We start from the raw sequence: 21516 nt of genomic DNA on the forward strand, positions 1-21516 counted from the left end.
GGACTGTGTTGAACACCTGTCAAGCTTCAGCTGTGTTTGACTTTTGGTTGAATGGCAGTGACTGTTAGAGCAGAATTGCCTCAGTGTACTAAACATAATTTCCCCAGTCTCTTTGAGTTGGAGAAAAAGACTGAATGAAATTGTACAAAGCCATTTCATTGCATTTTCCCTGTTTCTAGGATGCACATGAGTTCTTGAGCCAGTGTCTGGATCAGCTGAAGGAAGACATGGAGAAGCTAAACAAAACTTGGAAGAGTGAACCAGTTCCTAATGAGGATAACTCACCAGGACGTGCTTCTGATGACCTCTCAGCCACCAAAGTTTATACATGTCCTGTTATCAGTAACTTAGAGTTTGAGGTTCAGCATTCTATCATTTGCAAAATGTAAGTGTGCTTGACAGCTTTTTTTGCACTTATCTTAAAACACTAGGAAGTGTTCCCATCTCATGTGACTTCATCTGCAGGTTGTAACCAGAATTAAGAACTATATTTTATCCAAAGCTAGATATTTATTAACTTTCTTGTCTAGAAATGCTGTAAATCTCACACCACACTGTCTGCTGCTGTAAGCCTTGAACAGTTTCTTACCACCTAGTTCTTCATTGCATGTCCAATGGAAAGCCTTTGTGCTTTGCTCTTTGTGTACCAATTGTATAGGAATAGAAAGAAAAGGGGGTTTCAGCCAAGTAAAGTATCCTCTTAAGAAAATGGAGAAAGGGGAAGCTATGTTTTTAATTTGATCTTTTTAAGGGCTTCCGGGGAATGACATTTTCTTCAGTATTCCTGCTGAAAGAGATGTAACCAGTATGTTTGGGAATTCATTGTGTATGACCTGTACAGCAGATTTCCATATGGGACTGTTTAATTCCACACAGTTTTCATTAACACAGATATTTGGGAATAATAGTTTGTGTATACTTTACTTTAAATTATTCTGTGGAACTACTAAAGTGCATCCAGGTAGTAATTATAGAAGAAAAATTACTGTAGTATGGTCTTTTTATTTTTTCCCGTAAGAAAAATGAAAGGTAAGAAAAATTTAGGGTTTTTGTTGGTTTTGGTTTTTTAGATAGACTCTACTCTTGTGTTTCTAAGAACAGTTTGAAAGTATTTCTAGCACTTCCCTTCTGCTAGACTGGGCTGGGCTTACATCTTTTCTCCTAAGAATATTGAATGAAGATGTGTTCAGCTATAGCAATCACTTTGATTTCCTGTATACCCGATCATTTGCCTCTCCAAAGCAATCTGTGCATTTTTGTTCTTACCCTCGTGCAAATGTTTCAACTTCTAAAGCATCAGAAAGAAATTGCAAGATCCAATTTTGTCCTGAGCATCAAACAGTTCCATTTTGATGAGTAAAAATAGGATGATCAAGAAGTGTATGTTTATTAGGAAGTCACTTTACCCCAAAACATACACATGTTCATGAATTTCAAGTTTATTTTTCATCAGACTTACACAAGCATGTTTCTTTTTTAGGTGTGGTGAAACAGTCACTAAACGAGAACAGTTTAATGACCTCTCCATTGACCTTCCCCGAAGGAAGAAATTCCTTCCTTCCCGATCGATCCAGGATTCTCTTGACCTCTTTTTTCGAGTATGTACTTTGAGGGGGTTTTTTATGCATTGTGGAGTGTGTGTAGGTTATGAACTATATGGAAATTCTGATTGTTCAGCTGATTATTAGTTTCTATGACAGTGGTTTGCAGGCTCGTGAGATAACACTGCACTTTTTTGAGGTTTGTCCATTAACAATGTATGGAAGGCTTTATTGTAAAATGCTGTGCAGAAATTAACTGATGTAAAATAGGTAAACTTCCCAATTTTGTCATGAAAGAGTTGGAGTGTAAACAAATACAGAGAAGAGAAGGCTGGCTGTCAGATTGGGATAATCACTCAGGAATTGCTACCTCTCCTAGGCTAGGATGCCAACAGCTTGTGTACAAGCCTTAATTACCTTGGAGGAAAAAGGTCGTACAGGTACAATAATTAAAAAAAAAAATAAATAGCTGTAATATGTGGATGCTTACTTTGTAAGTAGAGCTTCAAGATGAAGCTTCTGAAAGCTAAAAAAGAGCCATACATCTGTGAATTGGTGTTGTATTTTGTCATATCTTGAGACAAGCTTTTTTTCTTCTCTGTATAGATAATACTTCCAACAGAGAGAGCAATTGATGTGCTTTTTCTTCTAAAAACTGGTGGAGGTCTTATGATTTTAAAAAATACCTAAAATTGTAATGTTGTAATTTGGTTTCACTTAAGATAGGGGGCTGTAGGAATGTTTGATGGGCAAGTTATGTAATTTCAGGAAAGGGATGCTTCCCCTTTTGATGTCTGTTCAGAACTCTACTTTCATGTAGCATACCCTTGGTAAGTTTAGATGAGGATACCTTTTGAGGAACAAAGAAGAGTTTTTTTACAAGTGGTAGAGAGTTTCATGGCACTATCCTCCACCATGGCTTATTAGGAAAAAAAAAATAATATCAAACAAATCCTGTGTATGGGAGAGAAAACTGTTAACCTCAGAAGATTGTCCCCTCCCTTTGGAAGCTAATTTATGTCATAATGGTGGCTAATTCACGGGTCTCCAGTAGACTTGCAAGAAGAATTCTACCTATATTAGTGGATATGATGTCAAGTTTTAAGGTCTGCTGCCTGCCCTTTTACTAGGTCAAGTTGAAGGTGATTATAATTTTAAGTGCTTACTGCTTTTGAAGAGTTTGTGTGACAGATGTGATGTATTTTTGGATGAGATCTGTTTGATTTCTCTTTTGTTCCATAAGTCATTTCTCTGCTCCCTTAAACAGGCAGAGGAGATTGAGTATTCCTGTGAGAAGTGCAATGGAAAGTCTGCTGTTGTCACACACAAGTTCAACAGGCTTCCCAGGTAAATGTTGACACCTGTTCCTCTCCTTCCTGGATGCATATGTTACAAAAGTGCAAGCAAAAATCCCTTGAAGAGTAAAGCTGGGAAAATGAGCAGGACAGTGTGTACAGTGTGTGAGAGAGGTGCACTGCAAGTCAGTCTGCATGCTGTTTCAGGTTCACTCTAAAGAAGCCTTGAGAGCCCTCAGCAGGGCTTTTTTCTTCCTCCCTATCACTACACAAGGAGGACTGAGTTTTCCCCTTCCCCTTTTCTTGGGGTTTCTGGGATGTGAGCAAAGCAGATACAGTAAATATATTCTGGAATTTTAATATTGCACAAGTGATGAACAGGAGCGTAATTACCTGTGTCTTGCAGATAAGAGATGGTCAGCCTTTGCCTACCACCCCAAAGCAGTAATCTGGTTTAGTCAGGTGAATGCCTTTGGAAAGAAAGCTTACTTGGATTTTGAATAGGTTCTCTCTGACTTCTGTCTTGAGACTAACATTTGTCCTTCTCTCATCTCTCTCAGGGTCCTGATTCTTCATCTGAAACGATATAGCTTCAATGTAGCTTTGTCTCTCAATCATAAAGTCGGGCAGCAAGTGGTTATTCCGAGATACTTAACCCTGCTTTCCCACTGTACAGAAAGCACCAGGCTGCCACTGACGCTGGGATGGAGCGTCCATTCTGCCATGTAAGTGTGCAACTTTGGTCCCTGCTGTGTTAATCGTGTGTGCCACAAAGTAGGCACTTTTCAGATCTCCTCCAGAGGATGTCTGGGCAAGGCAGCATCACAATTATGCAGCTTCAGATGTGTGCTGTTGGTTTGTAATGCTGCTGTCATAAGAACATGTTTGGAAAGGAAGTATGATAGAAGCAGTAGGAAGAGAAGTATGGGCATTATCTAGGGAATATTTGGTAAGATAATATTCTTCAGTGTCCTTGAAAATAACTTTATATTCTTTTTAAGAACACTTCTGTTAGTAATTTTTAAAATGTAGGCCTCTCAGTCTAAAGTAATCTAGATTATCTTTCCCTTCAGAGCACTCTAACTCTGCTTAGAAGACAAAACATCCTACATTTTTCTGCAAATTTCTACATGTGCCTCCTGTGCTGTCATTCATTTTCATTGTCTTTCCTATGCCACTGTAGTATCTGAGGACTCTGCATGCTGAAAATACTCTCTCCTTTTCCCTGTGACTGTTATTTCTGTACAGCTGCCTGACCTGAGACACAGATTAAATGTGCCAGTTGTCACATGGGAAGCATGTGGCAGAATAAGGGGCAAGAAACCCTTAGGTCTCTTGTAGCCTCTGCTGAGTGGCATAGCCAGGATATCCATAGTGAGCTAGGACACATCTGGAGCATATGTTCAGCAGTGTCAGCAGGTGTTGTGCCAAGTGTTTAATGGTGTTTTGAGATGTAAGTGGATATTTTCCATTAATTTGTTTTAACAGTAGACATCTCGAACACAACAGTTTATGGTAACCAGAGCAGCAATACTTGAAAATAGGTTGGAAATAGCTTTTCCAATGTTGGGAGTTTTTTTCAGTCATGGAAACCATTGTGATTGACTAGGGAGTGGAAGGGGAACTAGGCTGGAGAGAAACAACCCTGGTTTAGGGGGAAGATTAGAAAAGATTTCTACATTGGCTACATCTGTTTGATAGATGTGTAGTGATAGTGATGGACTTGGAGGAGCCCATGAAAGGATTAAATGGAGCAGGAAATTGGTTCAAAGGAATCTAGGTAAGGCAGGAGAAATTAAGATGTGTGATATGTCAGAAAACTGGCTGATCCAGAAAACAGCAGGAGACTGTGGTTTGGGAGCAGGAACTCAAGTGTTGGTGGGAATAAAATATAAAGGAATGAGTTATCCTGACATGGGAACCAAGAGCCTTTAATTTGTGAGCTGGTCCCTAAGGGTGCATCGTCAAGAAGTGAATCAAGTTTAAAGGATTATACATGATTTTGAACAACTGTTGTTTATTTATAGTGTGATGAAGTTATTACTGTAAATCTAAGCAATTAGCAAGTACATAATGGTATTCTGCTTGTCCTTTTGGTCATGAATTTGCATGCATAGCAGACGAGTAAATGCTTACTTTTTAAAGACTGTAACTACTGCAATAAATATTTTGCTCTTTTAATAGTTCCCGCCCATTGAAAGCCTCCCAAATGGTGAATTCCTGTACTGTAAGCACTTCCACGCCTTGTAGGTGAGTTAGAGCTCTGAGATGCTCATGTCCAATGGCCTGGGGTTTTGTGGCATAGTTTCTAGGCATTTTTAGATTTTCTGGGTTTTGTGTTGTAAATTATTTCAGCTACTGTCTTTTTTTCATATTTGAGTTTTATTGGTGTTACATGGTAGCTGAAATTAACATCAGTGGTGCAATTTGCCTTGTTTTAAGAAGCAAAATGATTTCTACTTCTGCAATCTAGCTCTTTGTTCTGACTCTGTGGAGCCAAAATGGGTGTTTTGGGAACAGGTGGTTGTCTCCTTAAGTTTATTTGCAAACATTAGACAGCCAGTTTTTGATACTTTGAAAAATGTGGTATCACACTGGATGGTTTTGTATTGAAGGATGCTTAAAGACCAGATCTACTAACAGAACAGAAATCGTGACTTCCTCAGACTCCTTTCTCTTCTGTTTTAAAGAAGCAAGAATTTATCTGAATGGAACACAGGAAAAATGAAAAATTGTTGCATTTTTATACTTTTTATATCTGGCTAATGTTGTGAGAAGTCCTATGTCCAACTTTAAAAACTCAAGTCAAATGACTTATGCCAAATTCTGTGTGTTAATGTGGCCTTGTTTCAAATGAGTTCAGACTGGGATTGTGAGGCAATAAAGTGCAGAATCCTTGGCCTTAAAAGCAAGAGCCATACACTTAGTTACTTTTAATGCTGTAAGCCATTATTACAGGCTTCAAGTAGATATGTCAGTTTACCCCAAAAAATAAAGCTTTTCTGAAAACCTTGACTGCCATATTAATAAATTGTCATTGTAGCACTTTGTTCCCCAGTTGAACAGTGTGAAAGCACTGCTTCAACAGTTGCTTTGAGATGTGTTTGTATGATACTACAATGCTGTGAAGTTCTATAGCCTTGTTTTTAATTTACAGAAAATATACTTTCAAGTCAAAGAGCTCTGCAGCACTCTTTGTAGATTCTGACAGCGATGATGAGCCATTGAAACGTTCTGTTGCCCATAGCCAAAGGTTGTGTAACATACAGAGTAGAGATCAGCAACAACTGCAAGAAGAGCCAGAAAAGGTAAGGAAAAAACCCACAAACGTTCATGTACTAGATCCTGTATGTGCTCATGTCTGCTGTGTGCTTTTTTTAGCATAAACTGAGTGAAATTTATGTCAGATGAAGTTTTTTTTTTCCTCCTAATTAGCGCTGCAGTGCCGGAAGGGAGTGCTTTGCTAATTGACCTCTCTCTGCAGTTGTCTTGGCTTCCCACTGGGAACAGAAGTAATTGCATTGCAATTGAACTTGAGTTTTCAGGTTATGTATACCAGCTGCTTAGCAGTTTGGTCAGTCCTTTGGGTAACTTCCACTAATAATGTTCCTGGGCTGAAGTATTATGTGCTGTCAATAATAAAAGTATGCAGTAAAGCCCTTGATTAAATTAGATCCAGTACAAGTTGGGCTAAGCAAAATACTCAGTTGAGGGAATATCATGACATCCAATCTGTGTCTTCTTTCAAGTGTGGCTTTTAAAAGGCTTTTTAGAATCAGAAGCTAACAGTCTTTGGAGGCGGACATATAGAAGTGTGAAGAGACCAAGTTCATTGGTGTAATGGCACAGTTAATTTCAAATTGCCTTTGAGCTTTTCCTTGTGACTAGTGTCAATGCTGCCAAGATACTTTTTTTTGCCTCTGTCAGGGCAGTGTATTAACAGGTAGATGAGTTGTGTGGGAAGAAATGATGACCCAAAAGGGAATAGAAGCAGCTTAGAGGATAATCTTGCCATACAACTTTCTTCTGTTTAGAGTGCTGCAGGCCTAGTGCTTAGGACAAGTTTCCTGAATCTCTACTTCTATAAAGTTTTTGCTTCACTAAAGTTTTTGACAGTGCTTATAGGGTTTTTTAAATCAAGCAGAGGCTTGTGGCCTTGATTATGGTATTAAGGGACAGATATAAATCCGGATGAAAGCAGTAGGTAACAAGAGGAAGATATCTACACTTTCTGATGTGATGGGAAAATCAAACCAAGTAAGGATCCTGACCCAGTATTTAATAAATGACAGGTACTAAGTATAAAATTTTTAGAAGATCCAGAGCTGGGAAGAGCTTCCAGTTTGATGAAGCTCAGAACTACAGATAAGAATGATCTTGACAAATCTGAGAAACTGCATAAAAATAGGAGAGGTTGTTCAGTAGTAACAGGCTAAAGGTGCTAATCTTATCAGGATTAATCGACTATAAATGTGGGATGAGAACAACTGGGAAAGCAGTGGGCCTTCAGAAAGGGCATGACAGGTGATGGTCAATCACAAGGTCAGCCAGGTTGAAAGTAGAAGTATCTAGACAGAGCCATAGCATACATACACCTTGTGTGAAGTAACCCTCCTTTTTTCCTCAGAATTGAGCTTTAGCTGGAGTTCTGTATCCATCTTTGAGCTCTGGAGTGAAACAAAATTATAGATTAACTGGAGAGGGGCCAGAGGAAAGGAACATGAATGGTCAGAGATCTAGAAAGGAAGACTTTGAGAGAGAGCAGGCAAGTGGTCTTCAGTTTGGTCTTTAGTTTAAAGAAGAACAAGCAAGGCTTCTTCAAGGAAAGGGAAGAAGTTAGAATAGAAACAGTTGAACTGTTTTCTTTGCCTGTGGTGGATAGAGCAAGAAGTAATAGACTAAATTGCAGACAGTAATTTTTAGATTAAATATTAGGGAACACTTCCTGATGGTCAGGATATGTAGAGATGGAATGGATTACTGTGGGAAAACACAGAAAACCCTTTGCTTAAGGTCTTGCAACTGCTGTCCTGCATGACACATCTATGCCTGGCTGCAGCTGGGGGAAGGAAACAAACTTGTCTTTGAAGTCTCTCTTACATACAAAAAAGGTATTTCCAACTGTCCTAACTGATTCTTCCTGGAGTTTTGTTTGTGAGGAAGAGTAGGTAGTTTCTGCTGCACCAGCCCTATAAGTGCAGAATTTGTGGGAATAAAGCATACTAATTTGAATAACAAATTAATTACAGGCTTTACAGCCTATTGTGGGAAAGAGATGATATATATACATAAATGATTTTATTCTGTGGCCATGCATATTGGCCACTTCTCAACCACAGGCCTGACCAACTGTCTGTTACCATTAACCAGGTTCTCTGACCTTCTCAGTGTTGTCCTGGGAGACTGGTCCTGGTTTTTGGAAGTGGCAGTACTGCTGCTGCACCATTTCTCTTGGTATGATTCTCAAAAGAGCTGTGGATGCAGTTGCATTAAGGGCTTGCTGGTCACTTTGTCTGGCCAGCACATCCCTTGCCAGGCACTCCTTGTGAAATATCCCTGCTGTGTGGGAGAACAGCTGGAATAGCATCTGTATGTGGCACTGGGTGGTAGGGGCAAATAGCAGTTATCCAGCTAAACAGGGCAGGACTGCAACTCCTGTGATTTCTGCTTCTGCAGATGAAGTAGTATTTGAAGGACTTCTTGAAATTGCTTACTTAAAACAGCCTTTCTTAGAGCCTAAGCTATTTAAAATCTATGCAAATAATGTCTAGTAGAAAAGTTGTATTCAAATAATGCACAGATGCTGCCAAGTCTTTAAAGTCCAGCCACTGAATTAGTGGTAGTTGTTGGCAGAGAGCCTGGAACTAGGGTTTGCTGAAGAGCTAAACCAGTTTTGATGTTGGTAGCCTACAGGTGCAGAGAGAGAAAAATCAGAAAGCTTAAAAAGCAGGTACTCTACTTACTCAGTGCATAAATAGCTGTGAGGAGAGAGGTTTAAATTTGTCACTTCTAATTCTTGGAGGGCAACGTGTCTAGAACAAGCAGTTTAGTTGGCTAATTCATTTGCTAATCTTGTTTGATAAGGCAGTTTTAATACAAAATGTTTGCTGTATTTGAGTAAAAAGCAGCAGTAGAAGCATAATTTTGTTCATTTTAACAAATTCCTGGGATCCATCCTAATGCAGTTTTGAATAAGACCTGGATAAGTATATTTTAATAGAAACTATCTTACCTCATTTTTAACATAATATAGGAAAAGAAGTTCTAAGCATATGGTAAATAGTGTAATTGTGTAAACATGCATACGTGGAGGTTAACCTCCTGATTAAAAGGTAATATCAAAATGATTTAAATTAATATATTATTTGCAAATCACGGTGGTGTAGGAGTTGATGAGCATCAGCTTTAGGAAAATGAACTATAAAAAGGAAAATTGAGGTGAAGACTAAGGCGATTTTTCTTTCTTCCAATTGCAAATCATTCTGTTCTCCTTGGGAAAGAATAATTCCCCCTTTCCCTGTTTAACTGTTTTCTTACTTGCTTTGCAAGTCTTGCCCACTTCCCTCTACTCACGTTGAGATTTCATATGGCAAATCTGCAGCACAAAACCTGGTCTTAACTACTCTTCATACCAGCTCAATTTCAGTTTCTATTCTTCCATCCCTGTATTTGAGTTCAGTTACTCTCATGTTGCTGCTTCATCCTTTGTTAACAAACTCGCAATTTCCCTGCTTATATCTTAGCATTGACTTGCCAGAGGCTTGAGAATTCATCAGAACCTAAAGGGGAAACATGTTTTGAAGGAAAAGGAGAAGGGAAGAGTTATCTTGTGTATGTTAATCCACAAAGCCTCTAAAAACTGGTTATAGAGTATATTTAAATATTATTCTGTGGAGTAAGTGTTGCTACAAAGGCTGTCTCTCCACTAAATTTCATGTAACAATGTTGAATGTTGACAGTGCCAAGCTCCCACTCCCTGAGGTTAATAAAAAAAAATCTCCACTGAAATGTAAAACTGATGTTACATACCTGTTTATTCAAAGACTTAATCATAACTCCATTCATCTCTAGGCTTCAAAAAGAAGTAAAATGGAGGGTGATAAACCCGAGCTGGGTAATGCTGGTTTTGATGGGATGAGTGAAGATGAGCTGCTAGCAGCTGTCTTAGAAATTAGCAAAAGGGAAGCTTCTCTGTCTCTGAGCCATGATGAAGATAAGCCCACAAGCAGCCCAGACACCGGTTTTGGAGATGATGAAATTCAGGAATTGCCAGAAAACCTGGAATCTATGGAGATGGAGAAACCCAAAACAGTATTAGACTCAGGTAAGGCAAGGTAATGATCTTAACTGGACTCTAGTGTGCTAAAGCAGGTTACTGATAACATCAGGTTTGTAATGGCTGATGGTAGGAACTGGATGCAAGTCAGAGTTTTAGGAACTTAAACTTTATAACTTTCCTGTGTATAAAGCATTTAATTCATCAAACCGAAAATGTATTTTCCTGTCAGTCTGTCACCTCCATTATTCAAAGTTAATTTCCATTTTGTTCCTCTCTTGATTAACACATGCTTTCACGGGTTCCTGTGCCAGACAATTCAATTTCCTAATATTTGGCCATGTCTAGAGCTGATTCTTCCATAAGCAGAAAGTATTTTCATTTCTTTAGCTGTTGTAGCCTGGGCACCACAGTAGCAGTGTTCACATGGCATAAGACTAGAATGCCTTCATAAAATGCAGCTATTTTGTCACTAGTTACTAATGAATTTAACTATATCTGTATTTTTTTCTAAAGCTTTTTATGTGAGTAGACTTCTAAGCTTAAGAGACTCAAGTGAATTATGGCCTCTGACAGAGAGACTTGGTTAAGTACAAGGAGGAGCCTGTGTCATCTCAGCGTGGGGAAGCTGAGTTTTCCTTTAGCCAGCTGAAGGAAATATGAGTGGTTTATCATTAATTGTGTGCTACATGGTTTTGGTTGGATTTTTAATTGCACTACCATGGAAAAAGAGATCAACAATGTGCTCCTGTCCTCTTAAGAGCCAGGAGGTTAATCAACAACAGAATATACCACTGTTATCAAAACTGACACTTGATTCAATGGACAGGTCTTGCCAGGCTTGATGGTGGAAGGAGGTGAATAAAAATAATACTGTATACTATGCATGTGATCAGCCTTCTTTGTGCCCCCCTTTTTATACAGTAACATTGCTTATGGTGTTGTGAGAGAGAGTTGTGATTACAATGTGGCCACATAAACATATTTCTGTCCAGGATTTCTTTGGAAAGTTCAGTGTAATTATTTGAAGGCTCTTTTGTGACTCTTAAGCAAAAACTATGTGTTCAATATAAGAAGAAATACAGAACTTACATTAGAAATTTTCAAAGTTCATGTAATAAATTCTGGAGTTTTTTCATCCTAAAAGGATTAGACTGATGGATTATGATTCTGGTGCTGTTGGTCCTGTGTTTGAGGGTTTGCAGAAACTGAAAGTGCCTTGTATTGTCCTTGTTAATAACTAATCAGATGTTGAAATTTGCCCAGGACAAAACCATGAAGTTTCACATGCTGCTGCCTGATAGTTGTTGAAGCAAGTTCTGACGCTTTCTTAGTTGCAAGCAAGAATCAAAGTGTCCTGCAACTGCAGAAATGTATACAGCAGTTGAATGAATTTTCATTTCAGATGTTTTGTAAAGCACTTCTGCCGAAGTGTTTACTTCAAAAGTGAACTAAAAAGTTATAATCTTCATGCACCTTTAAAGCTGTAAGTAGTGTCCACAAGACTGAGGCTCTTAGCTGAAGCTAAAAGTAGCACATTTAAACAGTGCTTGAGATTTGTGCTTTTTTTCATCTTGCATTTGGTTTGGCTTTTATTGTGGCTTCATCTGTAGTACTCTGAGGTATAATATGCAATGTAAATTTTTATAATCCATGGTTTCTTATAGAGAAATTCAGAAATTCATGGCTGCAGAAACCTAGTGATGTGTGACTTCTGTAGTTAAACTTGCTGTTTCTGAGTGAACATAAAAAGCTAAGAAGAGAACAGGTTCGGGGATTAATCAAATGGTTCATTTTGCACCAGTTAAAATGAGTATAAGACTGTGCTTTGGAGCTTTTTCCGTTTGACTCGTGTGGGTGTTTCATGCCAGGTGAGCTCCCTGTCAATAGATGTCACTATGCTGCAAGGATTGTGGTGATTTAAAGAGAACTTAGCTGGTAACAAACGGAAGATCCAGGAAAGTATAAACTGTGCTTTGTGATTCCTCAGGTCCTGCCAATTTCACTGAGATAACTAAAGATTTTGATGAGAATAAGGAAAACAAAACTCCAGAAGGCTCCCAAGGGGAGGTTGACTGGCTGCAGCAGTATGATATGGAGAGAGAGAGGGAAGAACAAGAACTTCAGCAGGCACTGGCTCAAAGCCTTCAAGAGCAAGTAAGAAATAGTTTGCTTCCTTAAGTTGTCTTCCCTAACATTGGAAACCTGAAAACTAAAGCAAAAGCTTGCATTCAAGCAGCAACTGCAAAGCAATTATTCTGCTTTTTTTTTTTATATAACCAAATGGAAAAAGGTTAGGTTTCTTCTAGCTCCAGTGTCAGTAGAGTGATGATGCTGAATACATCTGGGCACATTTTTTAAGTGCTTTGAAAACTGTTGATCACATCACAGACCCACAGATTTATCAGAGCTCCCCATGCACTTTTGTGCACTGGTTTGTCACAATATATTAAAAGCTATGATAACCTCAACTAAATTCGTCCTCTCTGACATCAAGATCCCAGCCCATCTTAAGCTTCTCTGGCAGTTGTTTCTTGCAGTGTGTCCTGTCAAGATTCAATTAAGAGGCCATTCAAAGACAAGGCTAAGAATGGCCATGTCAGGTCAGGACAAAGATGTGTCTATCCTAGGTGTGTTTCTGGTGCTAGTGAATAGGGGATGCTTAGTGAAGAATAAAGGAATTGAGCCTTTGAGATCCTTCCCTGTTAGTAAAGCAGAAAAAGGATCCCAAAAAATTTAGTTAAAAACAAGTCCTTTAAATTAGGCTTGGAAAGAAGGGGATTCTTGAGTTGTGTGCTAACTATCTGTATTCCACTTGGATTGCAAGACATGTAACTGATTTCTACAAGTTTAACCAAGCAGCAGAGAATAAAGCAAGCACTGAGCCAGATCTTCCTTTAAATAGGTGCCCTTGTCGGCTCTCTATTAATACCAAAGCTGTCATGGTTTTCCTTATGAGATCTGATGTTTCCATGGCTCTTGGATTTTTTTTCTCTCCCATTACTCATTATAAGGTGCTGATTGGTATGTTTCATACCAGATGTAGCTTTGATTCATCAGTGCTCAGTAGTTTAACAAAGATTCCCAAATCCTTTAGAAATAGTGAGATAAAAGGCCTCATGCTAATAATGTAAAACTGCCCTTTGAGTGTGTTACTGCTACAGTTCTGAAGCAAAAATCTGCTATTCTAATGGTTTGGGCATGGAAATGCAGTAGCTGTGGTTATCTTGATTTGAAATACATAGTTGGGGTGCTGCATTCAGGTGTGCTGAAAGCACTCAAACTCTATATTAAGAAGCCAGCTCATGAAGTATTATTGACTGGCTTCTTGTAGCTTTGGGCTTTCAGGAGTGGTGGGAAGAATAGGGCCATGATATTATCCAAACATTAGAAGTGTTTGTTGACTTGAGGTTTCTTTGCTCTTGGTCATGGTAATATTTTTAATACCTGGTTGTTGAGTGGTGTCTTTTTGCATACTACCTTTGTGGATTACACCTGTTACATACAACCATTGGCTCCACTTTCAAATGGCTTAAAAATAACAAAATCTGTCAGGATTTAATGGCCATGTCCTCAGCTGGCTTTGGTCAGAAGTAGACTAAATTTTGCCAAAGTGTGAGGAGCTTTGTGTGTAAGTGACAGCTTTCCTGAGCACAGGGTTGCAAATTCATTCAGATACTTCTCAAATTAATGATCCAGGGAAAGCATTCGGTGTTACTGGAGACTTGCTCTGCTGCATACCAAACTTCAGGAGCTTTGACAAGCCTTAATGAAGGTTTGTCCCAGGTTCTGTTGCACGGGAACATTGGACTCTCGGTGGTTGCAAACATTCCTTCACACAGAACCTTTAATTTACAATGTCAAGTTTGTTGTAGAAACCAGAGCAGCGCAGTTTCAATGGAAAAAGAGCACCACAGGAATTTTAAACAGTGAAATGTCTCAATGAGCTAAGTTTTGTTCTCTCCCCATTAGGAGGCACGAGAACAGAAAGAGGATGATGACCTCAAACGAGCCACGGAATTAAGTCTACAAGGTGAAACTTATTTAAGTTCTTCCAGCTTTTGAGAGAAAATTAATATTTGTGTATGAGTGCAGCTCCTGACTGTCAGCAAGACAGCTGGGATTCATGTTCTTTTGGTGTGTACTTTGTTGTGTTTGGCACTCAAGGTCAGTTTTTCTTGTTCTTGCTTGTGAAAGCAAATGCCAGGAAAAACTTAAACTGAAAAATTACTTACTTCAGTCTTTTGAGTTTTTAGTTAGATGTAGGGATATATAAAGAGATGTGTGTAATACATTATAAGCAACGCATAGAGAAAGCACAGTGGATCATGAAACTTTGTATTCCCAGCAAAGCCAGCATGCTAATGGCCCTAGTCAGAACATAAGGATTATTTGTTACTTGCATTGGTATTTTAGGGTTGATTAATGAATGCCCTAACCTTGCCTGGAAAAATGAATCAGTGCTGTTTCTATCAGATATGGGATGGGAGGGGGACAGACCTCACTGCAAGATATAGCTGTTGAGGGTGAAGAAAGAAACCCAAAACATACTATCTGTCTCCTCCAAATCCAGACAGTGCTGTAGGCCTCCTCAGGCACCGTTTAACATTTGTGTGAGGCTGGCATGCAAGTGGTTTTCATACAATCTGGCAGAGCAAAGCATAACTGAGAGAAAATTACTGCTCTGAAGAGGCGAGGGCGGGGGGGGCATAACAAAGTATTGTGTTAAGACACTTGTAGTTGCTCAGGGCCTTTTAAAGGCCCTCAGTTGTTACTGGATGAACCTGTGTCAGCTCCTGAAGAGAAGTTGAATGCTGCTTAGGCATCCCTCACTCTGAGCTCTGGCAAACTATGTGACCAGTCCTTCTCCAGTTTTCCTTGATTCATATCCAGGAAGAATTCAAGGCTAGAGGTATTTCATCCCCTTGATTTGTAGTTGCATGACGTCAACACAAGCATTTCCTTGCTACTGTCTTGTTTTTAAGGCATCAGGAAGCAGTCGCTCAAGAAGATGTACATAACCTTGAATGCAGAGGTGGTCGCATTATGAAGCATCCCAGTGATGCCATAAGCAGAGAAGCAGTAGTCATCCTGGCACCACTGTTGAAGTGGCCTTTAGCAATTCCTGTGGCAGGTGCTTCATGCACAGACCTACCCAAGTGGCTGTGTTTCTAGGCTGTGGTCTACCCTACAGCCCAAAGAAGTGGGGAAAGCAGCAGTAAAGGATTCCCAGTTAAGTAAGGGAGTCGTCTGTAAACTTCCCAAGAAGATTATATTAATCCAGTTACTGATGATTTAACAGGACAAACAGTGTGAGAATCTCTTTGGCAAAACAGCTCCATCACAGCTGGTGTGATAGTCTCTTGAAAACAGATGAGAAAAAATTCCTGAGCAGTGTTCTGTTAATCTCAACTTCTCATTCACCCAGGACTCCATAGCTTTAATTTAACTGGTGAAAGCATAGCTACTTCTCCTAATGAGAACTGTACAAAATCTTAAATTAGTTGGGTAGCTGCAGAGCCCTGGGAAGTTTGGAACAGCATGTACAGGGAGCAGTGGTGCCTTCCGGCTCTTTACAGAAAGCTGCGTGCATTTTGCTCAGCCAAGCAAACTGGAAGTTCCTGTGGTGAGCAGCCTTCTTACCATTGAAAACAATGAAGAGATGCCTGCTGCCAGCAGTAGCATTTTGATGCCAGTTTTAATTCAAAAATGCACTGTGTTAATGCAACTTATAGTTAAAACTGTAATTCATAGCTTCTCGTTGCAGGAACTTGCAGTTCACTGACCAGACTAGTTGTTCTCCTTTTGCTGTCTGTCCTGTCTGCAGCCCACTGGTGCTCCAGAGCCAATTGAGTGTTAACTGCTCTTTTATCACCCAGCTGTCATTGCCTTTTGGAAAAGTAAGAGGGAGATGGTGCTAAAATTAATTACAAAATACTTAACTGTTGCTCCGACAAGTTGGAAAAGGAAAGCGGTTTTATTTGGAAATTCCAGTATCCTCTATTTTCCTTGAAAGTGAAGCTTGAATTTTTATTACACTTGTTTATGTGGGTAGATATACCTCAACCTGTTGTAAATATCCGTGTGGTCCACAGCTTCTCATGTAGTTATCATTGTTTCCTTGATATCTAGAGTTTAACAGCTCTCTCCTGGACAGCGTTGGCTCTGATGAAGACTCTGGGAATGAGGATGTTCTAGACATGGAATATTCAGAAGCTGAAGCAGAAGAGCTGAAAAGAAATGCTGAGGTGTGATCCATGATTTCAAAAGCCAACTGAGAAATATAGTTACTCTTTATATTATTGAAGGTAGTTTTACAGAGCAGGTGCAGAGGCTAGAAAGATCTTCTATATTCTAAGGTGAAAACATAGAAAATTTCTATCTGTAAGTCTTACAGTGTTATTTTAATTACAAAAAAAAAAAAAAATTAAAAACCCAACCAAAACAGCTGCAGAGACCTTCTGAGTTCCTCTAACAAACTCTCTTTAACAGTATTGTCAGTGAACTCTGTAAGTAACATTTCCTGGTCAAGAGAGTATTAAAAAATAAATTGTCAAAAGCCATTGAATAGAGCATGTTTCCTGCATGTAAAGAGGGTGTTGTCCACTGGCATTACAGGTGCAGGACAAGAGAATTTGAGCTACATGTCCCGTATTAGCTGTTAAATCTCTGTACCATTATCAGTGGTATGTCTTTGATACTTCAGAAGTAAGCATGGTCTTCCTTTTTGGCTTTTCTGTTTATTTGCTGGATTAATTCTGACATCAGTGGAAGTTGCTCAGGAAATGGTTGTTTAGAAAACTTTGCAGGGTAGAGCTCATGTCAGCATCTGTTCTGAGGTCAGAGACACTTCTTTCCATGTTCATTGGCTTGCTGATAGATTAAATACACATTTCCCACTTCTGGAAGGACTCCTTGTTAGGTGTGAACCAGGGTGTCTATTTCTGTAATCCTTCATTGGGTTGCAGCTTTGAATACAGTAGCCAAAGTTGATATCTCAGGTAGAATTCATCTTGTCCATAAGCTATGTGGGGGGAAAAAAGCTTAAATTGTACTTTTTTTTTTTTTTTTCCCAGACAGGAGAGCTTCCTCACTCCTATCGTCTCATCAGCATCGTCAGCCATATTGGAAGCACATCATCTTCAGGTAAAAAAAATGGCACATTTTATTCTTCATCTCTTACTTAGCTTGAAAAATCTGTAATGCAGAATTACCCTAACAGTATTATTTGCAAGGAAGAATTCAGGCAGCAAAGCAGATCTTCTGTCATGACTTGCTGATGGGGGAGCAGGTAGGGGATATATCATGGTGCCTGACTACAGCACGTGGGAAACCTACGGCCTATGGGCTCTGTAGAATTGCTTGTGCTTGTTACCAGCTGATTGAGGGACCAGGATCTTAAGGCTCTTTTAGCATTTAAATCTGACACAGGTGGCTGGACCAGGGTACCTAGCTAACCAGCTCACTGGTTGAAATGCAGCATGGAAAGGTGTGCAGAGAAATTGTGGCTACCCCATTCCCAGAAGTGTTCGAAGCCAGGTTGGAGAAAGCTCTGGGCAGACTGGTGTAGTGGAAGGATGAGTTTTGAGGTCACTTCCACCCCAAACCAATCTGTGATTCTGTTGTTAAGGTCATTACATCAGCGATGTCTATGATATCAAGAAGCAGTCCTGGTTCACCTACAATGACCTGGAAGTCTCTAGAACTCTGGAGACCACCGTTCAGTGTGACAGAGACCGAAGCGGATACATCTTCTTCTACATGCACAAGTAGGTGTCTCAGGGAATTTTGGTCCTAGAAATTACCTGCTGATTGTGAGGAAGTGGGCTTCTCTTCTTCCTCTGGTCCTCTGCTGGGATGAAAAATGTCTCCAGAATGATGAAATTGAAGTGCTCTAAGTTCAGAGATGTGCGATTGCATGTCGATAATACATAGTGTTTTAACAAATGCATTAAATTGTATTTTAAGAACGGGATTCAGTGTCTCAGTGCATGTGTTACACCAGGAATCATAATGGAGCTTTGTTTTTTTTCTTAAGTGCTGTGATTTTTGTAAATGCTCTTACCCTGATCCTAACAGTTGTGTTCTTGCAGCCATGGTCATCTCAGGACACGGCCAAAATGAGGTTTGTACGTAGAAATGATATGTTTTCAGGCACACAGAACTGAAGCAGGTTTGTGTCACCCTCTTCTGTCTTTGCTCATGCTTAGAGATGTCAGATAAGACATCTCTCGTTGCCAGGATTTGTAATGCTTGAGTTTGTGGAGTAAATCCAGTTGCTGATTCCCTCAGAACTATCTTATGTAGTGGTTTGTTGTTGTACAAAAGTTTCACTGTTGGTCTCTCCTTCTATTCTAGAGATATTTTCGACGAGTTACTAGAAACAGAAAAAAATGCACAGCCACTTAGCATGGAAGTAGGAAGATCAGTTCGTCAGCCTCTGTGAAGACTAAAACACCTTGTTCCTCCTGAGGAGCAAGGAAGATTCTGAACTTGTGCCAGACACGCAGGAGTAACAAACAGCTCAGGGCCAAAACATGAGACAAAAGGTGGAAACATGGGACGCTTGGTTTGTTGAACCATCTGTGCAAGTCCTGGGCCTGAACTTCGTGTTTAAACCTTGACATCCAGAGCAACCCTCCTGTGGTGAAATTTTTTATGTTTCTCAAATGATTTTGTCAGCATGGAGCCTTAAAGAGTTGTAACAAGCCACAAGACTACAGCTGCTCATAAACTGGTTTAAAAAACAGTGCAAAAAGAGACTCGACTTTAAAAGCCCATTCACCTGTGAGATGTGAGTGGCGAAGATTTACATATCACTTGGCGCTTTTTTTCTTTTCTCCAAGAGCAATTTAAGCAATAGACTGTAACCCGGCGTGTGTTGTGTTAGTAATATTCACTGGAAAGCCAGATCACTGAGCAGGCTCTTGCCAGTGATCTGGCTAAGAGGCATTTTGGAATCACTCAAGCTGATGCGTTGTGACATTCATGGGTTTGTAAGCGCTCCGCTATTTACATGCGGTTCCAGGAAACAAACTGTCGGTGCTGTGGAATGTATTGATACCTGGTGGCAGCTCTGTTGTTTTTTTACACCATTTACTGTCATCCCCATTTAGACGTGAGATTATATATGTGACTTCTTTTGTTTTGCAAGTTCTATTATTTGATTGCATTTTCTCTACGAGGTTGTTGCATCAGTGCCGTTCGGAGAGGCAAGGTCTCTCGTTGGGTGTGCTGTGTTTCACACTGGAGCTGTGTTGCTTAGGGCTGCTCCAGTGTGACTCTGGGATAGCTGAGTACCTGGAGCAAACAGAGCAGTGGCAGGAGGTGAGCGACAGCCTCTGCATATTCTGGGAGGGGAAAAAACATTCTGGCATTACCCTTCTTATGCAGCACCTGGCACTTGAACTGCTCTGTGATTGAACCGTGGTCCTACCATGGTCTTGTGTTACCCTAGGGTAAGAGGCTTTGTACTGCAGCTGTGTCTCCGTTCTCCTTTTTGAGGAGTGCAAGAGTGCTCAAACTGTGAAACTAAACCAGGTGGAAAGTTTTTGGAAGGCCCTTGTTCATTAACAGAACATGGTTAGGAAGAAGTGATGTTTTCTGCTGGGTTTAGAAACATGATGCTCCTTTTATAACTTGTTTCAGCAGTGGGGGGAGAAGCCTATTAAGTTTTTTTTTTTCAGCACCTTTGCACTAATTAAGCAGGGGCTTAATTAGATGTTTCCTTTCACTGACATTTACTCATTTCAGAGAAGTTGTTGCTGTAAGCAGAGTAGTTGCTCTTATTTTGGCCTCTAGTTTTTGCAGCCTGAGTTTTAGAAGTGAAAGACTTCTTTAAGGAAAAAAAAGAAGAAAATCACCTTTTTTGCCGTTGAGAGTTTCTGAGTTTTTTAAACTATCATTAGGAGTTTCTCAGGAATAAATCGGCTGCAGCAAAGCAGACAAAACCATCGATTTTGGAGACAGCAGGCACCTTTCACGGGCACTTCCACACTAGAGTTTATCCTGGCAGGGTGTGTCGCTGCCCTCAGGGGCCTCTTCCCGAGTGACAGCGTGGTGTCCTCCACACCTCGAGCACTTGGGGGATCCTGGAGTGGTGAAGACTGACCTCCCTCCCAGTCCCTAGGTGGGATGAGCACAGGGGCCCTGGTCACAGCAGCGTCTTCTGGTCTCTGAGCCAGGAGCAAAGGCTTGGTTGAAGACATGTAGAGTGTTTATCTGGTGAGATGCAGCCCGAGGTGGGTGTGTGTTAATTTATTACAAAGCATTATACTTTTCTATTGTCAATACTCATTTTGGTTGAATACTGGGCGATGGGAAGAGGTGGTGACGTGGGAGTTGTCCTTTGAACTGATCACCCTGTGAATGTGATGGACTGTTCCGTCCAGAGGGCAAACCTGTTTTCCCCAAGCACATCCTATGCTTGTGCTGTAAATAACTGGTATTCCTGTAGTATCAGAAGTCAGCTCTGCTTTTTTGGGTGGCAAGGTTGTTTTTACAAGGCACTGCACTCCAGTTAATTTATAATAAAAGCAAACATTGCCTGATTTTTTCAGTGCAGTAACTTTTGTTTAAAACCAGGTTTGTTTGGATCAAGGTGCAAAAACTGATGCTTGAAACCAGCGTTCCTTGTTTTATGAAAAGTTCTTGCTTGTTCTTCTAGTCGTTAAGAATTTGCAGACATATACTATAATTTAAGCTTTTTTGTTTGGCATATGATGGCTCAGTTGCACCTTCACTCGGGCAGGAGAATCCACAGAGCCCCTTCCTTGCAGAAGCCACTTTTTCCCTGCCCAAGAGCAGGGGGGAGGATGACAGGTGTGTAATCCTCAAGAGATGTGCTGCCCACCACTTGTGTCATTCCCACTGATTACGCTGTTGCAGCGGCAAGTTCAGTAAGGTTGGCCCTTCCATGTAGGATACCTGTCCTTGTGTAGAGGTAGGTGAAGCTTACTTGTGGGCCCTGAACATGTAGTAGCTCTTTCATTACCCACTTCTGAATCAACCTAGTTTAGTGCAAGTGTGATTCAGCACAGAAACTCAAGAAACTCCCATCCCTCTGTTCCTTTTGTTGCTTCCTTCGTTGTCTGACCAATAATTTGCTCTTGATTTACACCTCTAATCTGAGAGGGGCAGAGTTTGGTGTCAGTGAACAGGAGCTTGTGTGCGGGTCCCTGGGGAGCCCTGGCCAGCAGGGCTGCACAAAGAGCCTTTGGAAAGCAAGGACTGTTTTCCCAACTGGAGAAGCAGAGTGGGACTGAGGGGAGGAGAGAGCCGAGCTCTGCAACACCTGTGGCCTGGCCTCGCCCTGCTCAGTGCAGCACAGATAAGATCACCCGTGCATCTTCCTTCCCTTCCTGCAGTCCTGCACTCGAGGAAGGGCTGATTGCCAGCTCAGCAC

General features: G+C 40.4%; 1 protein-coding gene across 1 annotated transcript in view; it reads left to right on the forward strand.

Moving 5' to 3' along the window:
- USP37 (ubiquitin specific peptidase 37) overlaps positions 1–20662 on the forward strand; it is a 33565-nt gene extending 12903 nt beyond the window's left edge. Inside the window, exons 12-24 of the mRNA XM_014888070.2 lie at positions 180–385; positions 1481–1598; positions 2809–2888; positions 3397–3561; positions 5021–5086; positions 5994–6144; positions 9908–10160; positions 12103–12269; positions 14085–14145; positions 16245–16360; positions 17189–17258; positions 17743–17881; positions 18471–20662. Of these exons, the coding sequence (XP_014743556.1) occupies positions 180–385; positions 1481–1598; positions 2809–2888; positions 3397–3561; positions 5021–5086; positions 5994–6144; positions 9908–10160; positions 12103–12269; positions 14085–14145; positions 16245–16360; positions 17189–17258; positions 17743–17881; positions 18471–18558 (1680 nt within the window). The 3' untranslated portion in view covers positions 18559–20662. The remainder of the gene's footprint in view (positions 1–179; positions 386–1480; positions 1599–2808; positions 2889–3396; positions 3562–5020; positions 5087–5993; positions 6145–9907; positions 10161–12102; positions 12270–14084; positions 14146–16244; positions 16361–17188; positions 17259–17742; positions 17882–18470) is intronic.
- Positions 20663–21516: the final 854 nt, after the last annotated feature.

The sequence above is a fragment of the Sturnus vulgaris genome, chromosome 7 (assembly GCF_052056855.1).
Source record: "Sturnus vulgaris isolate bStuVul1 chromosome 7, bStuVul1.hap1, whole genome shotgun sequence".
Classification (NCBI taxonomy): domain Eukaryota; kingdom Metazoa; phylum Chordata; class Aves; order Passeriformes; family Sturnidae; genus Sturnus; species Sturnus vulgaris.